General features: G+C 44.4%; 1 protein-coding gene across 1 annotated transcript in view; it reads right to left on the bottom strand.

Annotated features, from left to right (window-relative positions):
- The window catches only part of LOC140191058 (voltage-dependent P/Q-type calcium channel subunit alpha-1A-like), a 597,550-nt gene that overhangs the window by 506,943 nt on the left and 63,921 nt on the right, over window positions 1–26,686 (bottom strand). The window contains exon 2 of the mRNA XM_072248133.1: window positions 24,683–24,943. Coding sequence (XP_072104234.1) covers window positions 24,683–24,943 — 261 coding nt within the window. The remainder of the gene's footprint in view (window positions 1–24,682; window positions 24,944–26,686) is intronic.

Below are 26,686 nucleotides of genomic sequence, written 5' to 3' on the forward strand. Positions count from 1 at the left end.
TCCGTACCTTTCCCAGCTCTCTTCAAACAGAGAGACAGCCTTTTTCTGCTCTTCCTAACCTTGAGGAGGAGCTAAATAACCTCTGGTTTAAGAACGTCTCCAATTACAGCTGCTCAGCCCTTGTAGCTTTCGAGAGTTGGCAAGTTACATGATTCTCCACCCTAGCAACATTCCTAGACACTTCCCCCATCCTTGTTCCACTAATTTACACCATGGAAGAAACACCAATTGATGTCAGAGATGAACATAAAAGGATTTTTTAAAATATTTGTTAAATGTATAGAGATTGTAAAATTGGCCTGAAAAGAATAAAAGTTCATTTCCATGTGGGCGGAGACATTTCTGACATTGAGTTTCAAATGTCCAAGGCTGCAGTTGCCCCTTCACCAGAGCTTCCCCTCCCTCCTCCTCCTGCCCTTTTCCCTTCTCTCGAGTCTGTGCTCCAGTCCTACAGGGACGGGCAGCTTGTCACTGTACCCTATTACCTGCCACCATAATAAACCAGTTCCAATCTCTCCACATACCAGGTCTTGGTGCCTATTGGGCAAGGCAGTGTCACGTCCCCAATGAAACATCACTCTGGCCATCACTTCCACACACAATTCCAATGACATACGGCTCAGGTGTGTAAGCTATGGCGCCAGAAGCATTGTGACAGCTGTGGGCTGCCCACAGCAAGCCTCAGACTGTGTTGGTCATGATACAAACAATCAGAATCAGGTTTAGTATCACTGGCATACGTTGTGAAGTTTGTTATCTTAGCAGTACAATGAAGTCCTCTCAATTACAGTATGTATATTAAAATGTTAAATTAAAAATAAGGCAAAAACAGAAATAATAGTAAGGTAGTGTTCATGGGTTCAATATCCATTCAGAAATCCGATGGCAGAGGGGAAGAAGCTGTTCCTGAATCGCTGAGTGTGTGCCTTCAGGCTTCTGTACCTCCTTCTGGATGGTAACAATGAGAAATGGCCACGTCCAGGGTGATAATGGACACCAGCTTTCAAAGGCATTGCTCCTTGAAGATGCCTCAGATACTACGGAGGCTTGTACCCAGGATGGAACTGACTAATTTTACAACTTTCTGCAGCTTTTCACTAAACAATGCATTTCACTATTTTTTTGATGTTTTGATATACTTGTGACAAGTAAAGCTCATATTATGAGGCAACCAAATGTCCTCCTCATCTGCCTATCACCTCCCTCCTCGTCCTGCCTCTCAATCTACCACGGTCTGAGCTTGCACTTTATCGTTGCCCTCCGCTGCGCTCTGTAGCTGTTACACTAGTCTGCATTGTTATTGTTTATCTTATTCTAGATCAATGCACTGTGTAATGATTTGATCTGTATGAATGGTATGAAAGACAAGCTTTTCACTGTAACTTGATACTTGCAACATTAATAAACCAATACCTTCTCTTTATTCCCTGTTCTGCTGTCCTCTCCTTCTTCAAACCTTAACTTCTTCCAATTATCACCCCCCCCCAGTTTCTTTTATTCCTCACCCACCCACCTTCCCCCTCACCTGATCTCATCTATCCCCTGCCAGCTTGTACTTCCCCTACCCTACTTTCTTATTCTGGCATCTGCCTCCTTTTCAAGTCCTGATGAACCGTCTCAGCCCAAAATGTTGACCGTTTATTCCTCTCCATAGATGCTGCCTGGCCTGCTGAGTTCCTCCAGTATTATCTACTGGAAGATCCCACAAACAGCATGGTGGCAATGACAGGAAGATTCTGCTTTCAGAAATGTTGACAGAGATACAAATGTGGGCTCCAAGGCACTGGAGAGCGCTCTTCACGCAAAGACTGGCCATGGGATCGTGTACAAAGGAGGGCAGACGGAACTTCAGTTTAACCTTCATGCTGGTCTACTTCATGTTCTGCCTTTTGCATCACACACACCTCCCTATTCGGTGAGAACAAAGAGCTAAGAACCGAACTCTCACAGGTCTCTTCCAGGAGCGGAAGCAGCTCTACGTTTTCTCAACAATGACACTAAGCACAGGCTAGGCACGAAGCTTCTCTGTACATAGTACATACACAGCCAGATACTTTGCACTCCAGATTCACAACAACGTTGGCATTCATCCTCCTAGGTAAACCCTCAGAGAACAACGAACCATCTGCCGGAGGAACTCAGCGGATTGAGCAGCATCCGTGGGTGGAAGGAAACGTTAACGTTTTGGCACAAGACCCTACGTCAGGACAGAGGGGTGAGATGGCCGTTATGGAGAAGAGGGAGGAGGGGTGAGGCAAGGACCTGTGGTGATGGGTGAACTGCCGGAAGAGTGAAGGACGAAGGGAAGGTCGAGCCAGGTAGGGAACGGTGAAAGGGTGTAGTTGGGAGACAAGTGGAATGCCAAGCTGATAAGTGGACTGAGGGTGATACATGGGTCGAGACAGGCGGGAAAGAGGGAGGGGTGGAGGTGGGAGACAGAGCTGTGGATGGTGGATGGAAACAGAGGAAAAAAGGAGACAAAAATAATGGAGTGAGAAAAAAGTTGATGGGCAGATGTCTCCTTTTTATTTCTGCCCCCATCCATCATCCACAGCTCTGTCTCCCACCTCCACCCCTCCCTCCTTCCCGCCTGTCTCGACCCATCTATCACCCTCAGTCCACCCATCACCTTGGCATTCCACTTCACCCCTTGTTCTTCTCCTCTTTATACCAGCCATCTCCCCTCTCCACCCTCACTCCTGAGGTGGAGTTTTGATCCGAAATGTCGGCAAATCCTTCCTGCCCTACCTCGCCCACAACAGACGTTGTACAGCCTACCAAGTTTCCTTCAGCAGACGTCCTATCGGTCCAAATTCCCAGCAGCTGACATCTCCTGCGTCCCCAAACTCTCCAAGGGCACCACTTGTACCCCTGAGCAAGGAAACTGTGTTCAAATCTCTATCAGACCTTCATTTTAGGACACCGAGGGTGCACAATGCTGATGGAAATACGAGACTTACTTTCTCCGGTTGGCGTGAAAAGTTCCACAACACAACTCTGAACAGCAGGGGAAGTACCCCGAGATCTACATTTACCCATCAATATACAACACTAATGTAGACATTATCATTTTCTTAAATCTAGAGACACAGCACGGCCACAGATACTTCCGCCCCAACGAGCCTATGCCACCCATTTTCACCCATGTGACCAATTAACCTATTAACACGTATGTCTTCAGTCCGTGGGAGAAAACGGGAGCACCCAGAGGAAACCCACACGGTCACGGGGAAACCAGCTTATTTGGTCTGTTTGACACACACACAAAATGCTGGAAGAACTCAGCAGGTCAGGCAGCATCTATGGAAAAAAATGAACAGTCAGTGTTTTGAGCTGAGACCCTTCATCTGACAAAGGCACTTCACCCTGAAATGATGGCTTGGTTTCTCAGCTGTGGTCTGACCCGCTGATGGTATCCAAGTATTAACTTTGGCACTGACAGCACTGAACTTCATCTGGCTTGGGAACAGTCTGTCAGTGGGTAAGTTAACAGATCTCCCCACTGGCAGACTCCCGAACAAAACCTACCATTATGATCAACCCAAGTCATATACATGTTAAAACGTGAAGATATTAATGTTATTTCTTCTGCTTTTGTGTTCAAAGTGTTCGTAGTGGCAAGCATAGTCGCAGTGTAAAACTGCACAGAAACAGGCCTTTCGGCCCATTTGATCCATGCCGACCACAACGTCCTCCCTGCCACTCCCACTTGCCTGCCTTCTGCTCATAACTCTCCAAGCCCCTCCTCTCCATGTACCTATCCAAAACCCTCAATGGTGCCACTGTACCCACCGCAACCAACTCCTCTAACAGCTCACTCCAAGTACTCACTACTCTCTGTGTAAATAAATCACCTCTCAGCTCTCTTAATTCTCTCCTCTGATCTGTACCCTCTAGTTCTGGATTTCCCAGCCCTAGGGGAAAAACTATGACCATCCACCTTATCCATACCTCTCTTTATAAACGTCTACACAGATCTACAATAGGCAAGAACCATCAGACTCGTGAACTTCATTCACCACCACCCTGAACTGATTCCACAACCTACAGACTCACTTTCAAGGAGGCAACAACTCATGCTCTCTGTATTATTTATTTACTTTTAGTTACACAGTGTGTCTTCATTTGCACTTTAGTTCTTTACAATTTTTTTCATAAGTTCTATTGTACCTTCCCTGCCACCCGCGCCCCCCCCCCGGAAATACCTGCAAGAAAATGAATCTCAGGGTGGTATATGGTGCCACACATATACTTTGATAATAAATTGAGATTGAACTTGACCTTGGATGGACGATAAGCAAAGGACTGTATCACTCATCTCTCCATCATCCTCTCCAGGGTGAGTGAGACACAGCAATACTTTGTCCAGTAACTGGGTGGGAAAGGAAAGCACCCGAAGATTAACCCCAGTGGTATAGATGTTAAACATCTCCAGCAGTATGACAGTGGACCAATGGGATATCTCCATGAGTGAAATAGGCCTCTACACATTGAACACAGAAGGGCATTTGCACCATCTTGCATGTGCCACAAATGATGTCAATTGCAACTGCTCTGCCTACACATGGTCGACCACTGAATGTACCTTTATTAAGAACTCCTGCTCATTAATGCAGGTCTTCCACCATCCCCGTCAGCACAAGTCCACCACAAATCCATACGCTTAGCCCCATGCTCAACTTGCTTTATACTTACGACTGAGGCCAAGCACAGCTCCGAAACTATATTTAAGCTTGTGAATGACACCACTGTCATTGGCCGAGTCAAAGGTGGGGACGAAACAGTATACAGGAGGGAGACTGAAAATCTGGCTAAGTGGTGCCATAACAACAACCTCTCATTCAGTGTCAGCAAGACCACGGAGCTGATTATCGACTACAGGAGCAGGAAACCAGAGGTCTATGAGCCAGTCCTCATCAGGAGGCCAGAGGTGGAGAGGGTCAGCAACTTTAAATTCCTCGGAGTTATTATTTCAGAGGATCTGTCCTGGCTCTACAAGTTTGACAAACTTACAGATATATGGTGGAGAATATATTGAGTGGTTGCATCTTGGCCTGGTATGGAAACACCAATCCCCTTTAACAGAAAAGCCTACAAAAAGCCCTGTGGGCGAAACTACCTTGCTAATGAGAGAGGCCAGAGGAGAATGGCCAGACTGGTTCAAGCTGACAGGAAGGTGACAGTAACCCAAATAACTACGTGTTACAATAGTGGTGTGCAGAACAGCATCTCTAAACACGTCAAACCTTGAAGTGAATGAGCTACAGCAGAAGAAGACCATGAACATTTATCAGTAAATTTCCCCATTCCCTTCATATACCTGTCTTTCAGCACGGATCAAGGGCCTGGTTCTGTGTTGTACTGTTCGTGACTCTATAACTCTAAGTGCCTCTTAAATGCTGTTCCCCTGGCAGCTGTTCCAGGCACCTCCCAATCCCTGTGTAAAAAAATCCTGCTCATAAATCTCCTTTAAAATTACATCCTCTCAACATAAACCGATCCCTCTGGTATTGGGCATTCCCACTCTGGGAATAAGACTCTCTCTACCAATCTATGCTTCTCATAAGTTTTATATACTGATCAGTCACTCCTCAGCCTCCAACACTCCACAGTAGACAGTAGCAGTTTGTCCAGCCTCTCCTTATCAAATCCAAGTGAACCTCTTCTGCACCCTCTCCAAAGCCTCCATATCCTTCCGGTAATGTAGTGACCAATACTGCACATGACACTCCAAACGTGGCCCAACCAAAGTTTTATACACCTGCAACATTACTTCCAACTATTGTAATCAATGTACTGACCAACAAAGGTAAGTATGCCCTGCACCTTCTCTATCACCCTATCTGCTTGTGTTGCCGTTTTCAAGGAGCCAAGATCCCGCTCGTAAGGATGCTGTCTTCACTGTATATATTTCTCTTACATTTGACTTTACAAAGTGCAACAGCTCACACTTATCTGCACTAAACTCTTTCTGCCATTTCTCTGCCCATATTTTCAAAGTTCAAGCAAACTTTATTACCAATGTATATGTATGTTACCATATACAACCCCCGAGATTCATTTTCTCACATGCACACTCAACAAATCTATTGGACTGTAACTATAACAGAGTCAGCGAAAGACCACCCAACGAGGGTGTACAATCAGAATGCAGAACAAACTCTGCAAATACAAATATAAATAAACATCGAGAACATGAGACAAGGAGCCCTTGAAAGTGAGTCCATCGGTTCTGGGAACATTTCAGTGACGGAGCAAGAGGAGTTGAGTGAAGATATCCTTCCCGGGAGCGCGCCCTCGCCTGTATCCTTCCCGGGAGCATGCCTTCACTGCCAGCTTGTACCTGTATTTCTCTCTCCCTTCCTCACACCTTTTAAATCTACTCCTTATCTTTTTTTCTCCAGTCCTGCCGAAGGGTCTCTGCCTGAAACGTCGACTGTACCTCTTCCTAGGGATGCTGCCTGGCCTGCTGCGTTCACCAGCAACTTTGATGTGTGTTGCTTTTTTCCATAGCTGCTGCCTGGCCTGCTGAGCTCCTCCAGCATTTTGTGTGTATTGAGTGAAGTTGTCCCCTTTTGTTCAAGAGCCTGATGGTTGAGGACTAGTAACTATTCCTGAACCCAGTGGTGCGAGCCCTGAGGCTCTTGCACCTTCTTTAGATTTAGGCTCCTTCAATATCAGAGAATGTACACAGTATACAACTTGAAATTTGTACTCTTCACAGACATCCATGAAACAAGAGACCCCTTAGAAAGAATAATAAATCAAAGCCCTGAAACCCCTTCTCCCCCTCCCCCGACCCTTCACACAAGTAGTAACAAAAGCATCAATCTCCCTTCCACCACTAACGCCAACAAAAGCACCGGCCACCCTCCCCCACCCCCACTATGCAAGCCACAGTAAAATCTGATGGCATCTGTGAGAACAGAACGTATCCTGGGTGGTGGAGATCCCTGATGATGGATGCTGTTTTCCCAAAACAGTGTCTCATGTGGATGTGCTCAATGACATGTTCCCAGGGAGGATATGGGTGAAGATGTGTTCTCAGGGAGGATACGGGTGAAGATGTGTTCCCAGGGAGGATACAGGTGAATCTACTATTTTTTTTGTAGGATTTTGCATTCAGGGGCACTGGTGTTGATGCAGCCAGTCAATATACTCTCCACTACACATCGGTTATAGGCTTTCTTTGTAATTGTGATTACGTTCTGCACCCAGGACAGGACCTCTGAAATAGTGACACCAAGGAGTTTAAGGTTGCTAACCCTCTCCACCTCTGATCCTCCGATTAGGATTGGCTCATGAACCTCCGGTTTCCTTCTTTTGAAGTCGATGATCAGCTCCTTGGTTTTGCTGACACTGAGTGAGAGATTGTTGGTACGGCATCACTCAGCCAGATTATGGATCTTCTCCCTATATGCTGATTCATCACCCCCTTCGATTCAGTCTACAACAGTAGTGTCATCAGCAAACTTGAATATGTCACTGGAGCTGTGCTTGGCCACACAGTCACAAGTGAAGAGCAAGTCGAGCAGGGGCGAAGCACACAGACTTGTGCTGGTGGAGATCTATATCCTGCTTTATCCTCACTGACAATCTTCCTCACTGTCTACTACTCTGCCAACTTTTGTGTTGTCTGCAAAGTTACTAATTAGTCCATTAACAGATTCAATCAAATTATTTATTTATATATATATATATATATATATATATATATATATATATATATATATATATATATATATATATATATATATATATATATATATCAATAATGACCCAGGGGTCCCAACACTGACCCCAGTGGAACACCACTCGTCATATAGTCAGAAGAACACTCTTCTACCATTGTCTTTTCTGGCTAAGCCATTTTTGAATCTAATTTTCTAAGTCTCCATGGATCCCAAGTGCCGTCATTTTCTGGATTAGGGATACCTGGATCATGAGGGACCTTATTGAATGCTTTACTGAAGTCCACTGCCCTACCCTCATCAGCCATCATTGTCACTCTCCCAAAAAAAAACAATCAGATTTGTAGGACATAACTTTCCCCACACAAAGCTATGCTGACTATCCATGCTTTGTCAGATGACCCCCAACCTGTCCAGTCATTTCCCTGCCTATAATTTCATGATTTATCTCTTCTTTTAAACAAGGAAACAATGTTGGCTATTCTCCAGTGTTCTACAACCTTGCCTACTGAAAGACCTCCATTCAGACCCCAACATTCTGCTCCCTTGTTTTTCTTAATATCTTGGGTCAGGTCCCATCAGGCCCTAGGGACTTATCCACCTCAATGCTCCTCAAGACCCATACCACTTCGTCCTTGATATTGACATGCCCAAGAGTATCAGCAGAGCCCTCGCTGATCTCACTATCCCCTAGGTCCTTTGTCCTACCTTCACTCTCATTTTTAACATATGCTTTGGGATTCTGTATAATTCCACTTTTATAGAACATTTTATGGCCCCTTGGCCTTCCTGATTAGACCATAAGACAAAGGAGCAGAAGTCAGCCATTCGGCCCATCGAGTCTGCTCCGCCATTTTATCATGAGCTGATCCATTCTCCCACTTAGTCCCACTTCCCCAACTTCTCACCATAATCTTTGATGCCCTGGCTACTCAGATACCTGTCAATCTCTGACTCAGATACCTATCAATCTCTGATTCTTTAAAGAATCAATGATTCTTTAGAAGTTCTTTCCCCCTCTTTTATATTTCTCAAGCAGCCTATCTGATTCAGTTTCCTAAACTTGCTTTTCTACTTTGACCAAATGCACATCATTTCCTGTCATGCAACATTCGCGAACCTTACTATCCATGTCTTTCTTCCTTGCAGGAACTTAATTGCCCTGAATTCTCACCAGATAACCTTTGAACAACTCCCACATGTCAGACGTGGACTTGCCCAATAACATCCAACCCAGTCCACTCTCCACAGCTCCTGTTATAATGAACCTTCCCCCAGTTCAGCACTTTCCACCAAGGTCCATTGGTATCATTGAAACAGATTCAATTCCAAATGGGATACACACAGTATATTACCAAAGGCCGTATCCTTGGGCTAGAGAGACCAGGACCCATAGGATGTAGTTTCCAGGTGGCTAACTGAGCGTAAGAAATGAGAGTCTGACGGAGCCATTCAGCCTCGTGATCCTAACCCATGGTTCAATAAAAACATGGTCAATTTCTTCATTAGTCACAATTCGATAACATTTGATTTCCCTAAATTCTGAAAGTCTACCAATTCCACCCAGTTCTAAACTACTAGTTGTTAGCCAAGGGACTTCTCTACTTTAACCTCTAACTTTTTTTTAATCTAATTCTTTATTCTTTGTAACTGTTGAATGCTGTTTTATGTTGAATATCGTGCCTCGACCAACACACCACAGCAAATTCCTAACGCATGCAAATGTACTATATATGGCAAATAAAGTTAATCCTTGATCCTCCCTCATAGACCTCTTTCACTCTGGACAAGTCAATATGCAGACTTCCACAGGAAAATCAGTCTAGAAAGCAACTGATCTCAAAGCACTCCCATTTCCAATTCACCAATGAAATGAACTCCAACTTAAATGAAACAATGAAAGGCATCAGGAGAAAGATAAAAATGATAATAAAATATCCCGGAGTCAGCGAGGAAGTGAATTTGTAACAGGAGACTGCAGATGCTGGGATGCGAAGTAACACAAACTGCTGGAGGAACTCAGCAGGTCAGACGGTATCTTGGAGGGAAATAGATGGCTGAAATTTCGGGTCAGGACCCATTATCTGGACTGTCTATTCATCCCATAGATCGGGGTTCCCAAACTTTTTTTTATGCCATGGACCCCTACCTTTAACCAAGGGGTTCATAGACCCCAGGTTGGGAACCCGGTCTGACCCAGTAACTTCCTCCAGCATTCTGTGTGCCGCTAAAAATCATTTGCTTCAGAAGGACTGGTTCCTCTCTCACAGAACCATTTCACCAGCTGCTGGGCAGCCATTGCCAAGGCTGGCTTCAACCTGAGGGACTGCTGCCAACAAAATGGTGTTTTTTTTTTAAATTGGATTATTCCATGAAGATAAATTCCATCATTAGGGAAAGGAGTTAACATTGTGACTGGCTGGGTTTTTTTTTTTGCTGAGTACAGTGGAGACATAATTTAGACAAACTAATTTCAATTAGGAGAAAAGCCTGCAGATTCTGCAACACTATGATAATTCTTTTAAGAAAAAAAGAGGAATTTAATCAAGGTTTGTCTCGTTTCTATTTGAATTTTCTGCACTGTATGCCATTAACCCTGTAAATGCTATCCAATGGTTTTCCTTCTGCATACCTCCTGATCATTAAAGTAGGAAGAGGCCATTTGGCCCCTCTGTCTCTCTGCTATCCAGGAAGATTCTGACAGATCCTTGACTGAATTCATGCCAGAATTACTGAGCTGAACCAAAGGGGCAGATATGGAGAGGCTTTTTACAGCAGACAAAATACGAGGGAGATTTTATGGAACTTATGAAGAACTTTGGGAGGGGTATACAAAAATGGGAGAATGTTCTCATTAAGAATTGGAATTTCAGTTTGTTTATGGCTGTCACATGTACCGAGGAACAGAGAAACGGTGGTGCTGTGGTTAGCACAACGCTTTACCGTACTGGCGACCCAAGTTCAATTCCCACCACTGCCTGTAAGAAGTTTGTACCTTCTACCCGTGATCTCCGAGGGTTTCCTCCGAGTTCTCTGGTTTCTTCCAAAGACATATTGGTTAGTGGGTGAATAGGTCATTTAAATTATCCCATGATTAGGTGAGGATTAAATCAGGGCAGCACGGCTCAAAGGCCCAGAAGGGCCTATTCCATGGTTGGGCAGCATCCACGGAAACGATCAGTCAACGTTTCGGGCCGGAACCCTTCATCAGGACTGAAGAGGGAAGGGGCAGAGGCCCTATAAAGAAGGTGGGAAGGAGAAGGCTGGGAAGTTCCAGGTGAAGAACCAGTAAGGGGAAAGATAAAGGGGTGCGGGAGAGGAAGCAGGGAGGTGATAGGCAGGAAAGGTGAAGATCCCATTCCCATATATCCATACATGGCCTCCTCTACTGCCATGATGAGGCTAAACTCAGGTTGGAGGAGCAACACCTCATATACCGTCTAGGTAGTCTCCAGCCCCTTGGTATGAACATAGAATTCTCCAACTTCCGGTAATTCCCTTCCGCTATCCCTATTTCACTCTGCCCCCTCCCCCAACTGCCTACTACATCCCTCATGGTTCCGCCTTCTTCTACTACCCATTGTGCTTTCCCGTATTCCTTCTTCACCTTTCCTGCCTATCCCCTCCCCCATCCCTTTATCTTTCCCCTTACTGGTTTTTCACTTGGTACCTACCAGCCTTCTCCTTCCCACCCTCCCCCCACCTTCTTTATAGGGCCTCTGCCCTTTCCCCCTACAGTCCTGACGAAGGGTTCTGGCCCGAAACGTTGACTGATCGTTTCCACGGATGCTGTCCCACCTGCTGAGTTCTTCCCGCATCTTGTGAGTGTTGCTTTGAACCCAGCATCTGCAGAGTATTTTGTGCTGGGGCCTATTCCATGCTGTATCTCAATAAATAAATAACTTGCATTGCATGCAGTCACACAGATCAATTCGTTATACAGAGTATTGAGGTCGTACAAGGTAAAACAACACCCCAAATGCACTGCGTAATAAATTGATCAGCATGAACAGTATGCAAGACAAGCTTTTCACTGTGTCTCAGTACTTGTGACAATAACAAATCAATTCTAATTCTTAATGCCCAACAACCTGACTGACAGAAGTAAATGGGAATGTGGGGGGGGAAGAGGTTGCCACTGGAACACATTCCCTGAAAAAGCAAAGGAAGCAAACTCAATTCAAAGGGCATTAACAAGCACCCACATGTGGGGGTATCTAAAGTTCACCAGAAACAGAAGACTTTGATAAGCCAGTGGCAGGTTCAGGAGAAATGCCTTTACCCAAAGTGTGACGAGAACACAGAACTCCCTCTCACAGGGAGGGATGTAGCATCAAAGGGGAAGCTGAAGGAACAGGAGGAGGAAAGATCATAAAGGGTGGACGACAGATGTGAGGCAGGAGTGGGCAGCAATTTTGTCAGACAAAGAATTTAGTTTCAGTCTCCTGTAATCTGCATTCCATGTAATCCAGGTACAGTGATTAGAATTGCTCCAAGCAGGCTATTCAGCCCTTCGTCTAAACCAATTCCAACAAGGGCCATCCTACTAGTCTCATTCCACACTCCTCTGTCCAGATCTTCTCTGAAAATCCTGACTGGCTGATCCATCAGCACACACAATGAGTCCCAGAACGAATCCCTGTGGGAAATTCAAACTTACGCTCACACCCTCCTTGTACCTTTAGCCCGGAATTTTACCTGAGCCCTCGTGTCCATGATCCTAAACCCGAAGTTGTACCAGCAACAGTAGCCCTCAGTGTACACTGTCTGAATCAGCCGTGATCCCACATACCACCACAAAACCAATCTAAGGTCCAGGGAGAACAACCCCAGCTTCTCCCATCTGAGACTTTGTGCCCCTCTATTCATCAAGCTAGCAAATATTTGCCCTCCTCCATTGTAAATACTTCCACAACCCACCTGCTGGAGCAGAGAATTCTAAACGTTCACCACCCTCTCCAAGAAGAAATCTCTAAGTATCTCAGTTTTAAATGACTGGCCCATATCTTGTAACTATACCCCTCGTTCGTGACTCTCATGTGAGTGAAAGCATCCAATATCTACCTAATCAAGCCCCATTATAAAGTTCAAATAAAGTTCTTCCTCGTTATTTTAAATCCCAGGGAATACAGACCCAAACTATTGGACCCCATCTGGTGGACAAGTCTCTCTTGGTAGATCTAAAATTAAGGTCTAAAATTAGGAGAAGTGTGAAAAAGTTGGCAGTAAGGAAGGTGAATCAACTCTGACACATCTATGCAAGTAAAAGAATGGGGAAAACCACTGACACAAATGTAAAAATAAACAAATAAATGCTTTTGGGATTGAAAGATAGTGTAATAAAATAGCAATAATGTATCAAAGATAGACGGGTTGGTCAATAATCACTTCTTGTTTGAAAATCTCTTATATTAACTGCAGTGCTGAATTTGCAGCAATCAATTCTCTTTAAACAGTCCTACACAGAGTTAATTTTGGGAACAACAGCAGTGAGAGGCTTGGTCAAGGTACTGAAAATGAACGATGTTATGGTAACATTAAAAGCATTGATTTAGCGTACAACAGATGGACTTTATGACTGAGCTAAAGAGGGAGGGGCCTCTAGCTTGGAACATAGCATTGGGAAGGACTGCTCAAAACCCCACGATGAACAAGGAGGAGCAACCGTTCTTGTACAAATTGTATAAGGCCTTTCCTTTAAGGCCATGACACTGAAGCACAAACTAACAACCATCAGAAATGAAAATAGAGAATGCTGCAAACACTCAGCAGGTCACACAGCATCCGTGGAGAGAAAAACAATTAACGTACCATCCCATAACCTATAGGCTCACTTTCAAGGATTCTGCAACTCATGTTCTCTGTAATATTTATTTGTTTATATTATTATACATATTGTCATCTTTGCCACACTGGTTGTTTGTCACTCTGAGTGTAGTTTTTCATTGACTCTATTGTATTCCTTTGTTCTACCGTGAATGCCTACAAGAAAATTAGTCTCAAGCTAGGAAATGATTACTTTACATAAATGTCAAGGCATCTGTTAGTCTTGTGAGACCATGGATCTGCGCCTGGAAAGTCTTCACTCTCTAGGGTGCAGGCCTGGGCAGGGTTGTATGGAAGACCAGCAGTTGCCCATGCTGCAAGTTTCCCCTCTCCACGACACCGATGTTGTCCAAGGGAAGGGCATTGGGACCCATACAGCTTGGCACCAGAGTCGTCTCAGAGCAATGTGTGATTAAGTGCCTTGCTCAAGGACACAACACACTGCCTTGGCTGGGGCTCGAACTCACGACCTTCAGATCGCTAGTCGAATGCCTTAGTCACTTGGCCACATGCCCAAGTACATATATGTACTTTGATAATTAATTTTCCTTGAACTTTGAGCAATTTAGGTGCAAGTTCGTATGATAACAGGTCTCAGATATTAAATGTTAAATGTTACTCTCTCAATAGATCCTGCCTGACCTCCTGAGTGTTTCCAAGATTTTCTGTTCTTATGTCAGATTTCCAACATCTGCAATTTTTTTCCCCCTCTTTCTTTGATTTTGGTCAACAACTTTCAGACATGTGATGCAGATAAACAGTGAGGTGAGATCTCTGAGGATCTAACCTGGTCCCAACATATCAATGAAGCTATCAAGAAGGCAAGACTCCAATATTTCATCAGGAGTTTGAGGAGGTTTAGTTTGTCACGTAAAACACTCAAAAACATCTACAGATGTACTGTGGAGAGATTCTGACTGGCTGCATCAGCATCTGGTATGGGGGGTGGCAACTGCACAGGATCGAAGTAAATTGCAGAAACTTGTAAAATTAGTCAGCTCCATCATCGGTATCTGTAGTATCCGGGACATCTTCAAGGAGCAGTGCCTCAGAAAAGTGGCTTCCATCATCAGGGACTCCCAGCACCCAGGACATGCCCTCTTCTCATTGTTACCATCAGGAGGTACAGAAGCCTGAAGGCACACACTCAGTGATTCAGGAACAGCTTCTTCCCCTCTGCCATCTGATTTCTAAATAGACATTGAACCCATGAACACGACCTCACTACTTTTCTGTAAGTTTTGTTTTATGCACAACTTACCTTAATTTAACTATTTAATAGACATACGTATACACTTATTGTAATTCAGGATTTTTGTTTATTTATCATGTTTTGCATTGTATTGCTGCTGCAAAGTTAACAAATTTCATGACATATGCCAGTGATATTAAACCTGATTCCGATTCGGATTCTGAGAGGTGGACCTGCTGGGGAACAACGATGGACCATAAGATCATAAGACATGGAGATTGTTCAAATCCATGCCAGGTCCTTAAAGGAAGATTATTTCATTCGGCTCCATCTTGGGTACTAGCTTACAAAGTACCCAGGACATCTTCAAGGAGTGGTGTCTCAGAAAGGCAGTGTCCATTATTAAGGACCTCCAGCACCCAGGGCATGCCCTTTTCTCACTGTTACCATCAGGTAGGAGATACAGAAGCCTGAAGGCACACATTCAGCGATTCAGGAACAGCTGCTTCCCCTCTGTCATCCGATTCCTAAATGGACATTGAACCCACAAACACTACCTCACTTTTTAAATACATATTATTTCTGTTTTTGCACATTTTTAAAATCTATTCTATACACATGTACTGTAATTTATTTATTTGTTTATTCTATATTCTATATTGTATTGAACTGCTGCTGCTAAGTTAACAAATTTCACGACACATGCCGGTGATAATAAACCTGATTCTGATTCATTTCATTTTCTATCTGCACTGTGAAATCCCTCACTCTCAAATGCCTATCCAATTTCCCCCTTAATCTCTGACTGATTCCATGCCCCCCCAGCAAACAGCAAGTTCCAGATAATGACTCTGAGTAAAGAAATTTTCCTTGCCACCCAACCCACGTCTTACAATTCAATTTTTTTTGTTTTAACATGTTCCCTGGTCCCAGAATCATTCACAAATGGGACCAGCTTTCCTCTGCCTACACTGGTGAAATCTGACAAAGAACAGCCCACTCCTGCGCGATTTCCCCTCAGCCTTAAAGACAGCAAGCTCACATCCTGCAACTTAACTTTGCAGCAAAAATATTCAGATGATGGAGAAAGTCGTGGGATGTCTGAGGAACCCACCCACGTATCCATCCCCTCAGCAGCTTGGAGAAAGCACGTCCATGGGGGCTGCCACCAGTGGGCACAGAGTCAGCAGCACCTGACAGGCTGGCAGACCCGCAGCTCGTGCCAAGCTCTGACCTGGGCACAATCTGCCGGCTGATTCAAATCCATAGCAAATGGTCAGTACCAGGGAGTGTTGAGAACGTGCATCCTGAAACCTAGTCACCATCTGCTTCCTGCTCTGCCCTTCATCAAACATCTCACAAATCTGTACACCAACTCGCCATAAGTACGGGTCCCAGAAAAGTTCACAATATTTATTCAGAGATTAAGGGAGCTATGGCTTTACTCTTTGGAGAGAAGGAGGATGAGAGGAGACATGATAGAGGTGTACCGCTGTGTACATACATCTATTGATGCTTCTGGACACATCCTCAGTGATACTCCTGGAATCATCGGGTGTTTCGGGTCTTTCAACATCATACAACCTCCTACAGGTGACCCAGCCGGGGCTGATCGGACACCAGCTTGTGTTCAGTTGGCTAGCTACTTATGACTCCATGGCTCCCCTTTTGAGCCACAGCCATCTTGAGGCCCTCTCTCCTGCATCGGTGGTACTGCGGATGGCTCTCCTCTTCCTCTCCCCCTCGATGCCCAAAATGCTGAAGGCTCTAACTAAAGAATGGGCTACGAATCCCCTACAGCTAACCTCCACTGGGAGACACCTCGCTCTCCATCCAGCCTGCTGACAGTTGCTGACCAGTCCTGCGTACTTGGAGAGCTTCCTTTCAAAGGCCTCTTCCAAGCGATCTTCCCATGGGACTGTCAGCTCCAGCAGCACCACTTGCTGTACAAGATATTAAGAGGAATAGATAGAGTGGATAGCCAGTGCCTCTTCCCCAGGGCACCACTGCTCAATACAAGAGGACATGGCTTTAAGGTAAGGGGTGGGAAGTTCAAGGGGGATATTAGAGGAAGGTTTTTTACTCAGAGAGTGGTTGGTGCGTGGAATGCACTGCCTGAGTCAGTGGTGGAGGCAGATACACTCGTGAAGTTTAAGAGACTGCTAGACAGGTATATGGAGGAATTTAAGGTGGGGGGGTTATATGGGAGGCAGGGTTTGAGAGTCGGCACAACATTGTGGGCCGAAGGACCTGTACTGTGCTGTACTGTTCTATGTTCTATGTTCTATTAACAGAAAGGTCTTTTAAGAACAGACTGAAATTCTGCCTGATTTGCTAGCCTCAAATTAGGGGGACATGGGTTCAGGTCCAACACCAGGAAGGGAATAAGAACAAAAGGCCAGGCTGATACACCCAGAACAACACAAAGTGTTCCAGTGTCACAGGTACTGTCCTCTCTCCATTATTCTACACAGCATCTTTCAGTGTCTATCTCTTATTCGACATCATTGACAAAACAGTCTATCAGGCCGTAAGAGAAAAGGATTGCTTCATCGAGCACCTTCACTCCGCCCACCACACATGATGGGCTTTCCGCAAAGGCCATCCATTTTAATTCTACTTCCCATTCCATTCTGACATGTCCATCCATGGCTTCCTCTCCTGCCATGATGAGGCCAATCTCCACTGGAGGAGCAGCACCTCATATTCCGGCTGGGTAGCCTCAAACCTGATCCTGTGAAAATTGATTTCTCCAGCTTCCGGAAATTTCTCTCCCTCCTGCCTTCTCTTTTTTTTTCCACTTTCCCATTGTCTCCTCTATCACCCATCTCTTCATCTCACCTACCCATCACCTCCTTCTGTTCCTATCTCCCTTCCCTTTCTCTCATGGCCCACACTCATCTCCGATCAGATTCCTTCTCCAGCCCTTTACCTCTTCCACCAATCATCTCCCAATCTCTTATTTCATTTCCCCTCCCCCACACACCCACCTTCTCCACCCCCCCACCCCCAAACCTGGTCTCACCCATCACCTTCCAGTTTGTACTCCTTCCCCTCCCCCTACCTTCTTAATCTGGCTTCAGTCCTGATGAAGGGTCTCAGCCTGAAACATCGATTGTTTATTCCTCTCCACAGATGCTGCCTGACCTGCTGAGTCCCTTCAGCATTTTGTGTATGTTGCTCTAGACTGCCAGCATCTGCAGAGTCTTGTACATTTTTTGAAAACTGTAATAAGCGGAGATCATATATAATCTCAAGCCTGCTCCACCACTTTATAAGATCACAGATGACCCGGTGCCTTTTTAATTGCATTACTGTTAGTCACACAAAATAGAAACCGACCCTTCGGCCCATCACGTCAATGCTGATCATCAAGTATCATTTATCAGCACTAGGTCTGAGGTCTTCATTGTCTTGATGAAAACTTTCCTACTATCTCCCTTCTTGTATATCTCAATCAGGTTTCCTGATCCGCGCATCCACTACACTAAGGAAACCAAAAGCAGTCTTTCTCCACCCCCAGTAACATTCTGATGAATCTCACTCTCCAATCATATCCTCATTTGAAAGATCTTGTAGGAAATTCATTAGCTGCCATGTTCCTGGCATTACAAAAAATGCCCCATTTCATTGGCTGTCAAGCACTTAGAGAAGCTCAGAAAGGAGACATGTAAGCAGACTACAGAAATACAAACTTTTTTTTTATATAAGGCCATAAGACATGGGAGCAGAATTAGGCCATTCAGCCCATTGAGCCTGCTCCACCCTTCCATCATGGCTGATTTACTATCCCTCTGAACCCCATTCTCCTGTCTTTCCACATAACCTTTGACACCCTGACTAATCAGGAACCTATCAACTTCCACTTTAAATGTAACTAATGACTTGGCCTCTTTAGCAATGAATTCCACAGATTCGCCACCCTCAGGCTAAACAAATTCCCTCAGCATCTCTGTGCTTGTCTTCTGAGCCCATGTCCCCTGGTCGTAGACTCCCCCGCTGTAGGAAACATCCTCTTCATGTCCACTTATCAATATTCAATAGGTTTCAACGAGAGTACAGCACTAGAACAGGCCCTTTAGTCCTTCAGCACACAATGCTGTGCCAAACCAGCAGAAAAGTAAAATTTTAAAAACCCAAAAACTAATCCCTTCTATTTACATAATGCCCATATCCACCCTCTTCATATTCATGTGCCTATCTAAATGTCTCTTAAAAGCCTCTAATGTATTTGCCTTTACCACCTCATTCTTCTAAACTCCAGAGTGATTGTCCTTCAACTGGTTACAGCCATGTGAAGCCGAATACAATGCATATTATACTTCGTAGGCAACTGTGCAACAGGATTAGAAAAATAATACTGCTTTCAATATGATGCACGGAGATATATTTATTCGTCATTTTCTAATCACTGGGACTGTGCCCGTACTGACTGCAAACAATCTGAGATCACTATCGTTAAACTGGTACCAAGGCATAACTGAAAATGAATCACTTAATTTCTACAGCAATCACTCCATACAAAGTCTCAGATTCCACAGGTCTGTAAATAGGAAAGGGACACTTAACAAGAGGTTTCTTTTTTTACACAACCAATGGACTCACTTCAAAGGACTCTACAACTCATGTTCTTCCTCCATTTCTCCAATGGACCTTCTCCTCTCCGATCAGATTCTTCCTTCCCCAACCCTTGACCTTTCCCACCCAACTGGCTTCACCTACCAGCTTCCTGCCAGCCTTTTTTCCCCTCCTCCCACCTTTTTATTCTGGCATCCCCTTCCTTCACAGCCCTGACGAAGGGTCTCAGCCTGAAATGCCAACTGCTTATTCATTTCCAAAGATGTTGTCTGACCTGCTGAGATCCTGCAGCATTTTGTGATTTTGCTTTCCAGCATCTGCAGATTTTCTTATGTTTGTGTTCTTAGTATTTTTTATTGTTTTTATTGACTGAGATACAGCACGGAACAGGCCCTTCTGGCCCTTCGAGCCACACAATCCTAGCCTCATCACAGGACAGTTTACAAAGAACAATTAACCTCATAACCAGCAACCCACCGGATTTAATCCTAGCCTCATCACAGGACAGTTTACAAAGAACAATTAACCTCATAACCAGCAACCCACCGATTTAATCCTAGCCTCATCACAGGACAGTTTACGAAGAACAATTAACCTCATAACCAGCAACCCACTGATTTAATCCTAGCCTCATCACAGAACAGTTTACAAAGAACAATTAACCTCATAACCAGTAGGTCTTTGGACTTTGTATCATTTTCATTGTTTCTATTGTACTTTGTCCTACTGTGAATGCCTGCAGGAAAATGAATCTCACGGTGCTAATTGGCATAGTGATATATACATACTCTGATGATATATTTACTTTGAACTTGGAGCAGGGGCAAGTGGATTCAGACAAGAACAGTCTGGAGTACTTGGAAAGGGAAGTGTAAAAGTATATGGTCAAGGTGGTGAAGAAAATGCAGTGGATGGACACTTGGTAATCTAGCTGGATAACACTGCTGGTGGATGTAGACTTGGTAATCTAGCTGGATAACATTGCCAGAGGATGAACACTTGGCAATCGGCTGGACAACAATGCTGGTAGATGGACACTTGGTAATCCGCCGGATAACATTGCCGGTGGATGTACACTTGGTAATCTAGTTGGATAACATTGCTGGTGGATGGATACTTGGTAATTGGCCGGATAACACTGCCAGTGAATGAACACTTGGCAACTGGCTGGATAACATTGCTGGTGGATGGACACTTGGCAATCACTGGATAACACTGCCAGTAGTGCAACAAGGAACACAAGGGGGACCCACGTTTTTGTGTTCACTTGACATGTGGTTGGAGCAACACACACAGAAGATGCTGGAGGATCTTGGCAGGTCATGCAGCAACTATGGAAGGGAATAAACAGTCACAAAGTCTCAGACATGTGGTTGGAGGAAGTCAAAGAGGCAAGGCAGGGATTTGAAAGGAGAAGGTTGAGGTCTAAATTTCTCCCAAGCATAGAAAATTAGGAAAGGTTCAAAAAGTGGGAACTGGGAGAAATCCAGCCACTGAAGAGAAGTTAACATGGAATATCACTGGGAATTAATTGAGGAATAATAATACCACAAACCCAAGAGCAGAATAAGACCATTTGTCCCTTTGAGTCTGCTCTGCTATTTGATCACGGCTGATTTATATTCCTTCTCAACCACATTCTCTTGCCTTCTCTCTGTAACCTTTGATGCCCCTAATAGTCAAGAACCTATCAACCTCCACTTTAAATATACCCAATGACTTATCCAGTCGTATGGAGCAATGAATTCCACAGATTCACTGCCCTCTGGCTAAAGAAATTCTTCCTTGCCTCTGTTCTAAAGGGATGTTCCTCTATTCTGAGGCTATGCTCTCTGGTATTAAGAGTCTCCCACTATTGGAAACATCCTGTCCATATCGACTCACTATCTGGTAGGTCTGAATGAGATTCCCCCCATATTCTTCTGAAATCCATGGTGAAATGGTGGAGACAAAGACATGATTAGCAGAGGATAAAGCGATTCCTCGCCCAGTGGACTAGACCCTTGGCAATCAGTTTGGATTCGACTCAGACTCAGCATGATCATCTCTTCTGCCAATTGACACTAATTGATACCAGATCCGTATGTCAGATCACAATCTAGTTTCAGGACCTTGGGCTAACTTTGGTGAAAATAAGGAGCAATTAGGAATGGAAAACTGTTGGGCAAATAACTAGAGGGAACAAATAAGCAAGAGGTGGCCTTTCAATTCCTTGAGCTTTTCCACTAATCAATAATATTTTGGTTGAACTCTGACCAATGTTCCCTCTAATTTGTAATGACCAGTGTGCATAAAAATCTTGTGCTGTTCAATTTTTGTCCAGTGACTAACTTCTTCAATAAAAACAATATAAATAAGCCAGCTCTAAAACCTCCGACAAGTCATCACAAACGCCACGTTGTCAGCACCATCGGCATCAGAAACCGAATAAGGAAACATGATTGTGTACAATCGTGAAAAATACTTAACATGCCAATGAGGTAGAGGGTGACAACCTTTTGTGTGCAGTTTAAATTCCTTTGTATGCGCGCGCACGCACACACACACACTCCTCGGAGGGAACATTGTCACTGACCCAACTTCACGAACCTGCCTTTGACCAATACTGTTGGTTTACTCAAAACCAGCAGTCTCACATTACTTTACATTTTTGGTTTTAGGAGAGAACTCTAATCCTCTGCACCCTGCCAAGTGTGGAGGTGTTTCCAAACTGTAGGTCCTGGCTCTGATTGTTGGTGTTCCTTTCCGCTCCTTGTGGGGCATCGGGTGGCGTTCCTTGCTGTTTCTTCAGCATGTTTGTCTGTTTTCTTTTACAAGGCTGAGTTGATAGCTCAACGTTCAACCCAGCACAGGTGAAAAGCATGCAAGGAACCGGCTGGATTCGAACCCAGGATCACTCGCCTCGAAGTCCAGTGCAGTTGCCGTTACACCACCAGTGGGCACAGTTCTAATTAACCCTACTCCCTTTTCGTCCCCAATCAACACAAACAGTTTCTGCCCTCTTAGTTCCCCTTGGAAAACTGCATTAAATCACCCTTCAGAACTTCAGGGAATAGGGCATCACCCTTAGCAATCTCCACAACAGTTATCCCTTGTTATCATTCTGCTAAATGTAAACTGCTCCCTCTCCAACATCCGTACATTCTTTCTAAGGCGTTATACTTGGAACTGCTCCCAACATCCGGGTGAGATTTCACGAGGGCTTTAAGTACCTGGAGCATGACATACACCTTAATCCTAAAGAAACAATGACAATATTCCAGTTTGGGCTTAGAATATATGCTTGGGGCAGAACGTGCTAAAGGCCTGTTTGAGTGCAAAACTGAAACCTGGCCAGGCTTTGGCCAAACTAAAACCCAACCTGAGCCCAAGGTCTTATAATTCTTTTCATACCTAACCACAAGATGTTGGTCCATGACAGATGCACAAGTTAAAATTGAGCAAGTCATTATGATCAGCTACCACCCTGGATAGTCAAATCTTAGCCCAGATGCTTGCCCAACCTTGCCCGGATGGTCAAATCTGGTTAGCCTGAGCTCAAGGAACAGGGTCCTAGCATCTGTGCTATAACCATCCTGGGAATGCTTACTCCTGATAATCTGTAGCACCAGAGAGGAAACAGCTCAGGTTAACCAAGGTACCAGTTGCAAGTGATCACTGGTCACTTGAATGTTGGTGCAGGCTCTAACCACTCCTGGACCCGTAATCCTTCTGTCCCCTGCCACTCAAAAATACTATCTTTCTATTGGAGAAAGGTAATCAACAGACTCCTCCGTATACAGTACTTAGAAGTAGGAGTGGGATACTCAACGCACCGGCCTTCTGCGTTGTTCACTTTCCTATCCAATCCTCAAATTCTCCCATTCCCTTATCAGCCACAAATCCAGGGACCACAGCCTTGAATGGGAGCACCCACACCCTCTGGGTTAGAGGATACCAAAGGTTCACTGCTCTCTGGGTGAGAACATTTTTCCTCATCTCAGACTTACTTTTACAACAGATATCCCCCCCCCCATAAACAAAATCCCTAGGTGCAAAAGATTGTGTTCAACATCATAGCACGACCAGTAGACTGCTGAACTAGGATGAAGAATATGGCCTCCATTTAATACAGATGCAGGTTAACTTACCCAGTTACCAAACACCCTATTGACAAATTAGAATCACAGAGGCACATTTAATTTTTTTTCCCCATTCTATTCCAAGTTGCATGTGAATTTAAAAATAAAGCTGTGGGGATTGTGGATAGGATCTTGTAACAGTTTAGATCCTAATCCATCCCTGCATCTTATCTTTTCAATCACGAGCCCTGTGGAGAGCAGGTGATCGCACAAACACGAGAATGAAAAAAAAAACCCCAATTCATCACACCAACCTACTGAACGGTTCCCTAAAATAGACACAAGCTCACGTCAGCAGCACAAGTTAATGCATCCTGCTCCCATCAGGCAATGAACCAGCTCAGGAGCACCACAAAATAAAGTCTGCAATAACCCCTGTAATGTATGCTGAAGGAATGGCTGCAATTGGCCTGATGCAGTATTAATAATTATAAATATTTGCAAATGTCCCTGTATGTATTTTCTGGAAATTAAGTTGGCTGCATCACTGTTTTGGGAATCTTTACGCCCAGTTAAATTTTTGGGGGGAATGATTGGATTTATGTTGCTATTAACTGCACTGTCACATTATGTACACAGAAGGATAGTCACAGTCAATCCTACCCATTCCACCATTATAACAAGTAAAACCGACATGTTGACATCTTACTAACGGAGAAATGAACATTATGCTGCTGGTGTAACCAATGAAACTGACATTATCACTAGTGAAACTGCCAGGACTAGAAAACTGACATTATGTAATCATTGTAACCCATAATTGACATGGTCACTGTTACAACCAGAGAAATTGACATGGTTCTCAATATAACGAGTGTAACTGACATCATGCAGCCCAGATGACCAATGAAATGGACACTGTTACTATTATAAGAGGAAACTGGCCTTTAGTTACCATAATAACTAACGAAATTCATATGGTTCCCAGTATAACCAGTGCAACTGACATCATGCAACATTATGACCAGTAAAACTGACAATGTAACCAGGAAATTTAGAATGATCACCATTATAATTAGAGACTGACATTATGTTACAATTATAACCAGTGAAGCAAGAACAGTTATTATTTGTGACTGGATAATGCTACGGTTATAACCAGTGAGACTAGCACTGTACTCATTATAACAAGTGTAACTGACGGCAAGCACTATTTCTGCTTCCAACATTAACACTGTGAGGGTTTCTTTTTCCAATCGATCGAGAAAATTGCAGTCGTCAATACTTTTAAAATACATCAATACACATTGAGAGAGAAATTTAAAAAAGGATATGGCCATTCTGTGATCTTTTTGGCATATTTTCTTACAAAGTTGTCTTCACTGAAGAGAAAGAGGGATCTGTTAACTGTGAAGCAATTTTGACGGACGGGAATGGGGTTGTAGAGAGCCATTGTCCGGGCTCTTTGAGCCATAGATTGCTTGTACATCCTCTGGGGCGCTCCTGGGGGTCCGCCCTGGCGGCTGCCTCCTCGTCCGGAGCCTCCCTGACCAGTGCCATACCTGGCGGGTACCTCGTCGCCAAACCTCGCCATTCTAAAAACAGATGCCAAATATCACCATTGAGCAGCAAGCGACCGCAATTCCACATTACATCCCGTCTGTATGCTGGTCTCTTTGCAAATCACTTCAGATTTTTTTCCCCCACACTGTCAGATATATAATCAGCTTCGCATTGTCCTGCAGATAATTTGATCATTTGCAGAATTTCTTCCCAGATATAAATTCTCAGTCAGAAATTAAAATCAGGTCTGATAATTTCTCGAACGTATTTTTTTTTCTCTCAACTGCATCTGCAGATTTTTTTCCTCCCCTCTGCCTATTCTCCCGGTCGCCGATGCATCATCTGCACCTTAATGAGATAGCATCCCACAGTAAAATCCACACGGCATCCCAAGAAAACGTCCACCATCTACACATGCCTCTCATCTGGTTGGTGCAGGGGCTATACGAGAGCACATTTTGCCCCCCCACCCCCTCTCTCTCTATCTCCCCCTCTAATCTACTGATAGTAGTCAGATGTAATACAATCTAACGTCCAAGCGTCGGAGCTACTGGTAACGAGAAAGCAATGGAAGATTCATACGATCAGATTTATACACCAACCAACAGCCTTCAGCAGCAACGCTGGCCACGTGACTCCTCCTGCCCAATCAGGAGCCAATCCCCAGATTTTATTTAAAAAATCTTCACTGTCTTCATTCCCTCATCTCCTCATTGAAAGAGAAAAAAAATCACCGGATTTGGAGCAGAACTGGATTTTAACATACCCATCAGTTTGGTTTAAAAAAAAAGTATCAAGGAACCGAATCAAACCCCACGTCGAATTATTAACTCTTTGAGTAGATACTTTGTCGACCCAGATTCTGTCATCCCGTTAAAAGACATTTCATCAGTTTGCGTTGAAACTTTGTGCGTTTCAGCCCGTCCTGCACCCTTCCCCAAAGGAACACAAGACACCCGCGCTTCTGTGGAGTCGCCCGCCGTGAAACGGGGAAACGCTGGCTACACTCGGCGGGCAGTAGCCGTGGACCGAGTCAGCCAACGCTTCGGCTCTGCTGAATGTGGCCAGCGTTTGCTGATTTAGTTTAGGGGTGAGGTAAGTGACCCTTTATCAAATGAAATCAAAGCTAATCGGTGGGCTTAACTTTTAAGAGAGCAGTTCTCGTGACGGGAGACCGATGAAGGGTCTCGCCACGAAACGTCAACTATTCATTTTCCTCCATAGACATTGCCCTGACCCGCTGAGTTGTGTGAGTCCCTGTCACGACGAGTGTCTCTTTATTGCAGAAGAACAGAGAATTTGGTCATTGTCACGTTGCTGTTGGCGGGAACTCTATGCGTGACTTGCTCCCGCATTTCCCACGACAGTGAGAAAAAAATACCGCAGAAGCTGGAAATCTGAAAGAGAACACCCTGGGCAGGTTTTCCTGTTTCACTTCTCCAGTTCTGAACGTTAACCCTGGTCCTCTCCCCACGGACGATGGGTAACCATTGGAGTCTCCAGCTTTCTCAGTTTTGTTCCCGGTTTACAACATCTGCAGCTTGTAAACTTTCATTTCTAAGTTCTTCCTCCGCCTCCCAAGAAAGTTCACTCTATAATCAAGGTGTAGCCTCTATTTAAGGTTGATTTTAAAGTAGAGCAATACCATTTACCTGTCTGGTATTTGCTTGGATTAATACTGCCCAGGAATTTCCTCCTGCTTCAATTGGTCTGACTTCCACCACACTCACCATGTCCCTCTATTCCCCTCTCTCTTGTGTCTGCCTCCCATTGTG

This window comes from Mobula birostris, chromosome 32 (assembly GCF_030028105.1).
Source record: "Mobula birostris isolate sMobBir1 chromosome 32, sMobBir1.hap1, whole genome shotgun sequence".
Classification (NCBI taxonomy): Eukaryota; Metazoa; Chordata; class Chondrichthyes; order Myliobatiformes; family Myliobatidae; genus Mobula; species Mobula birostris.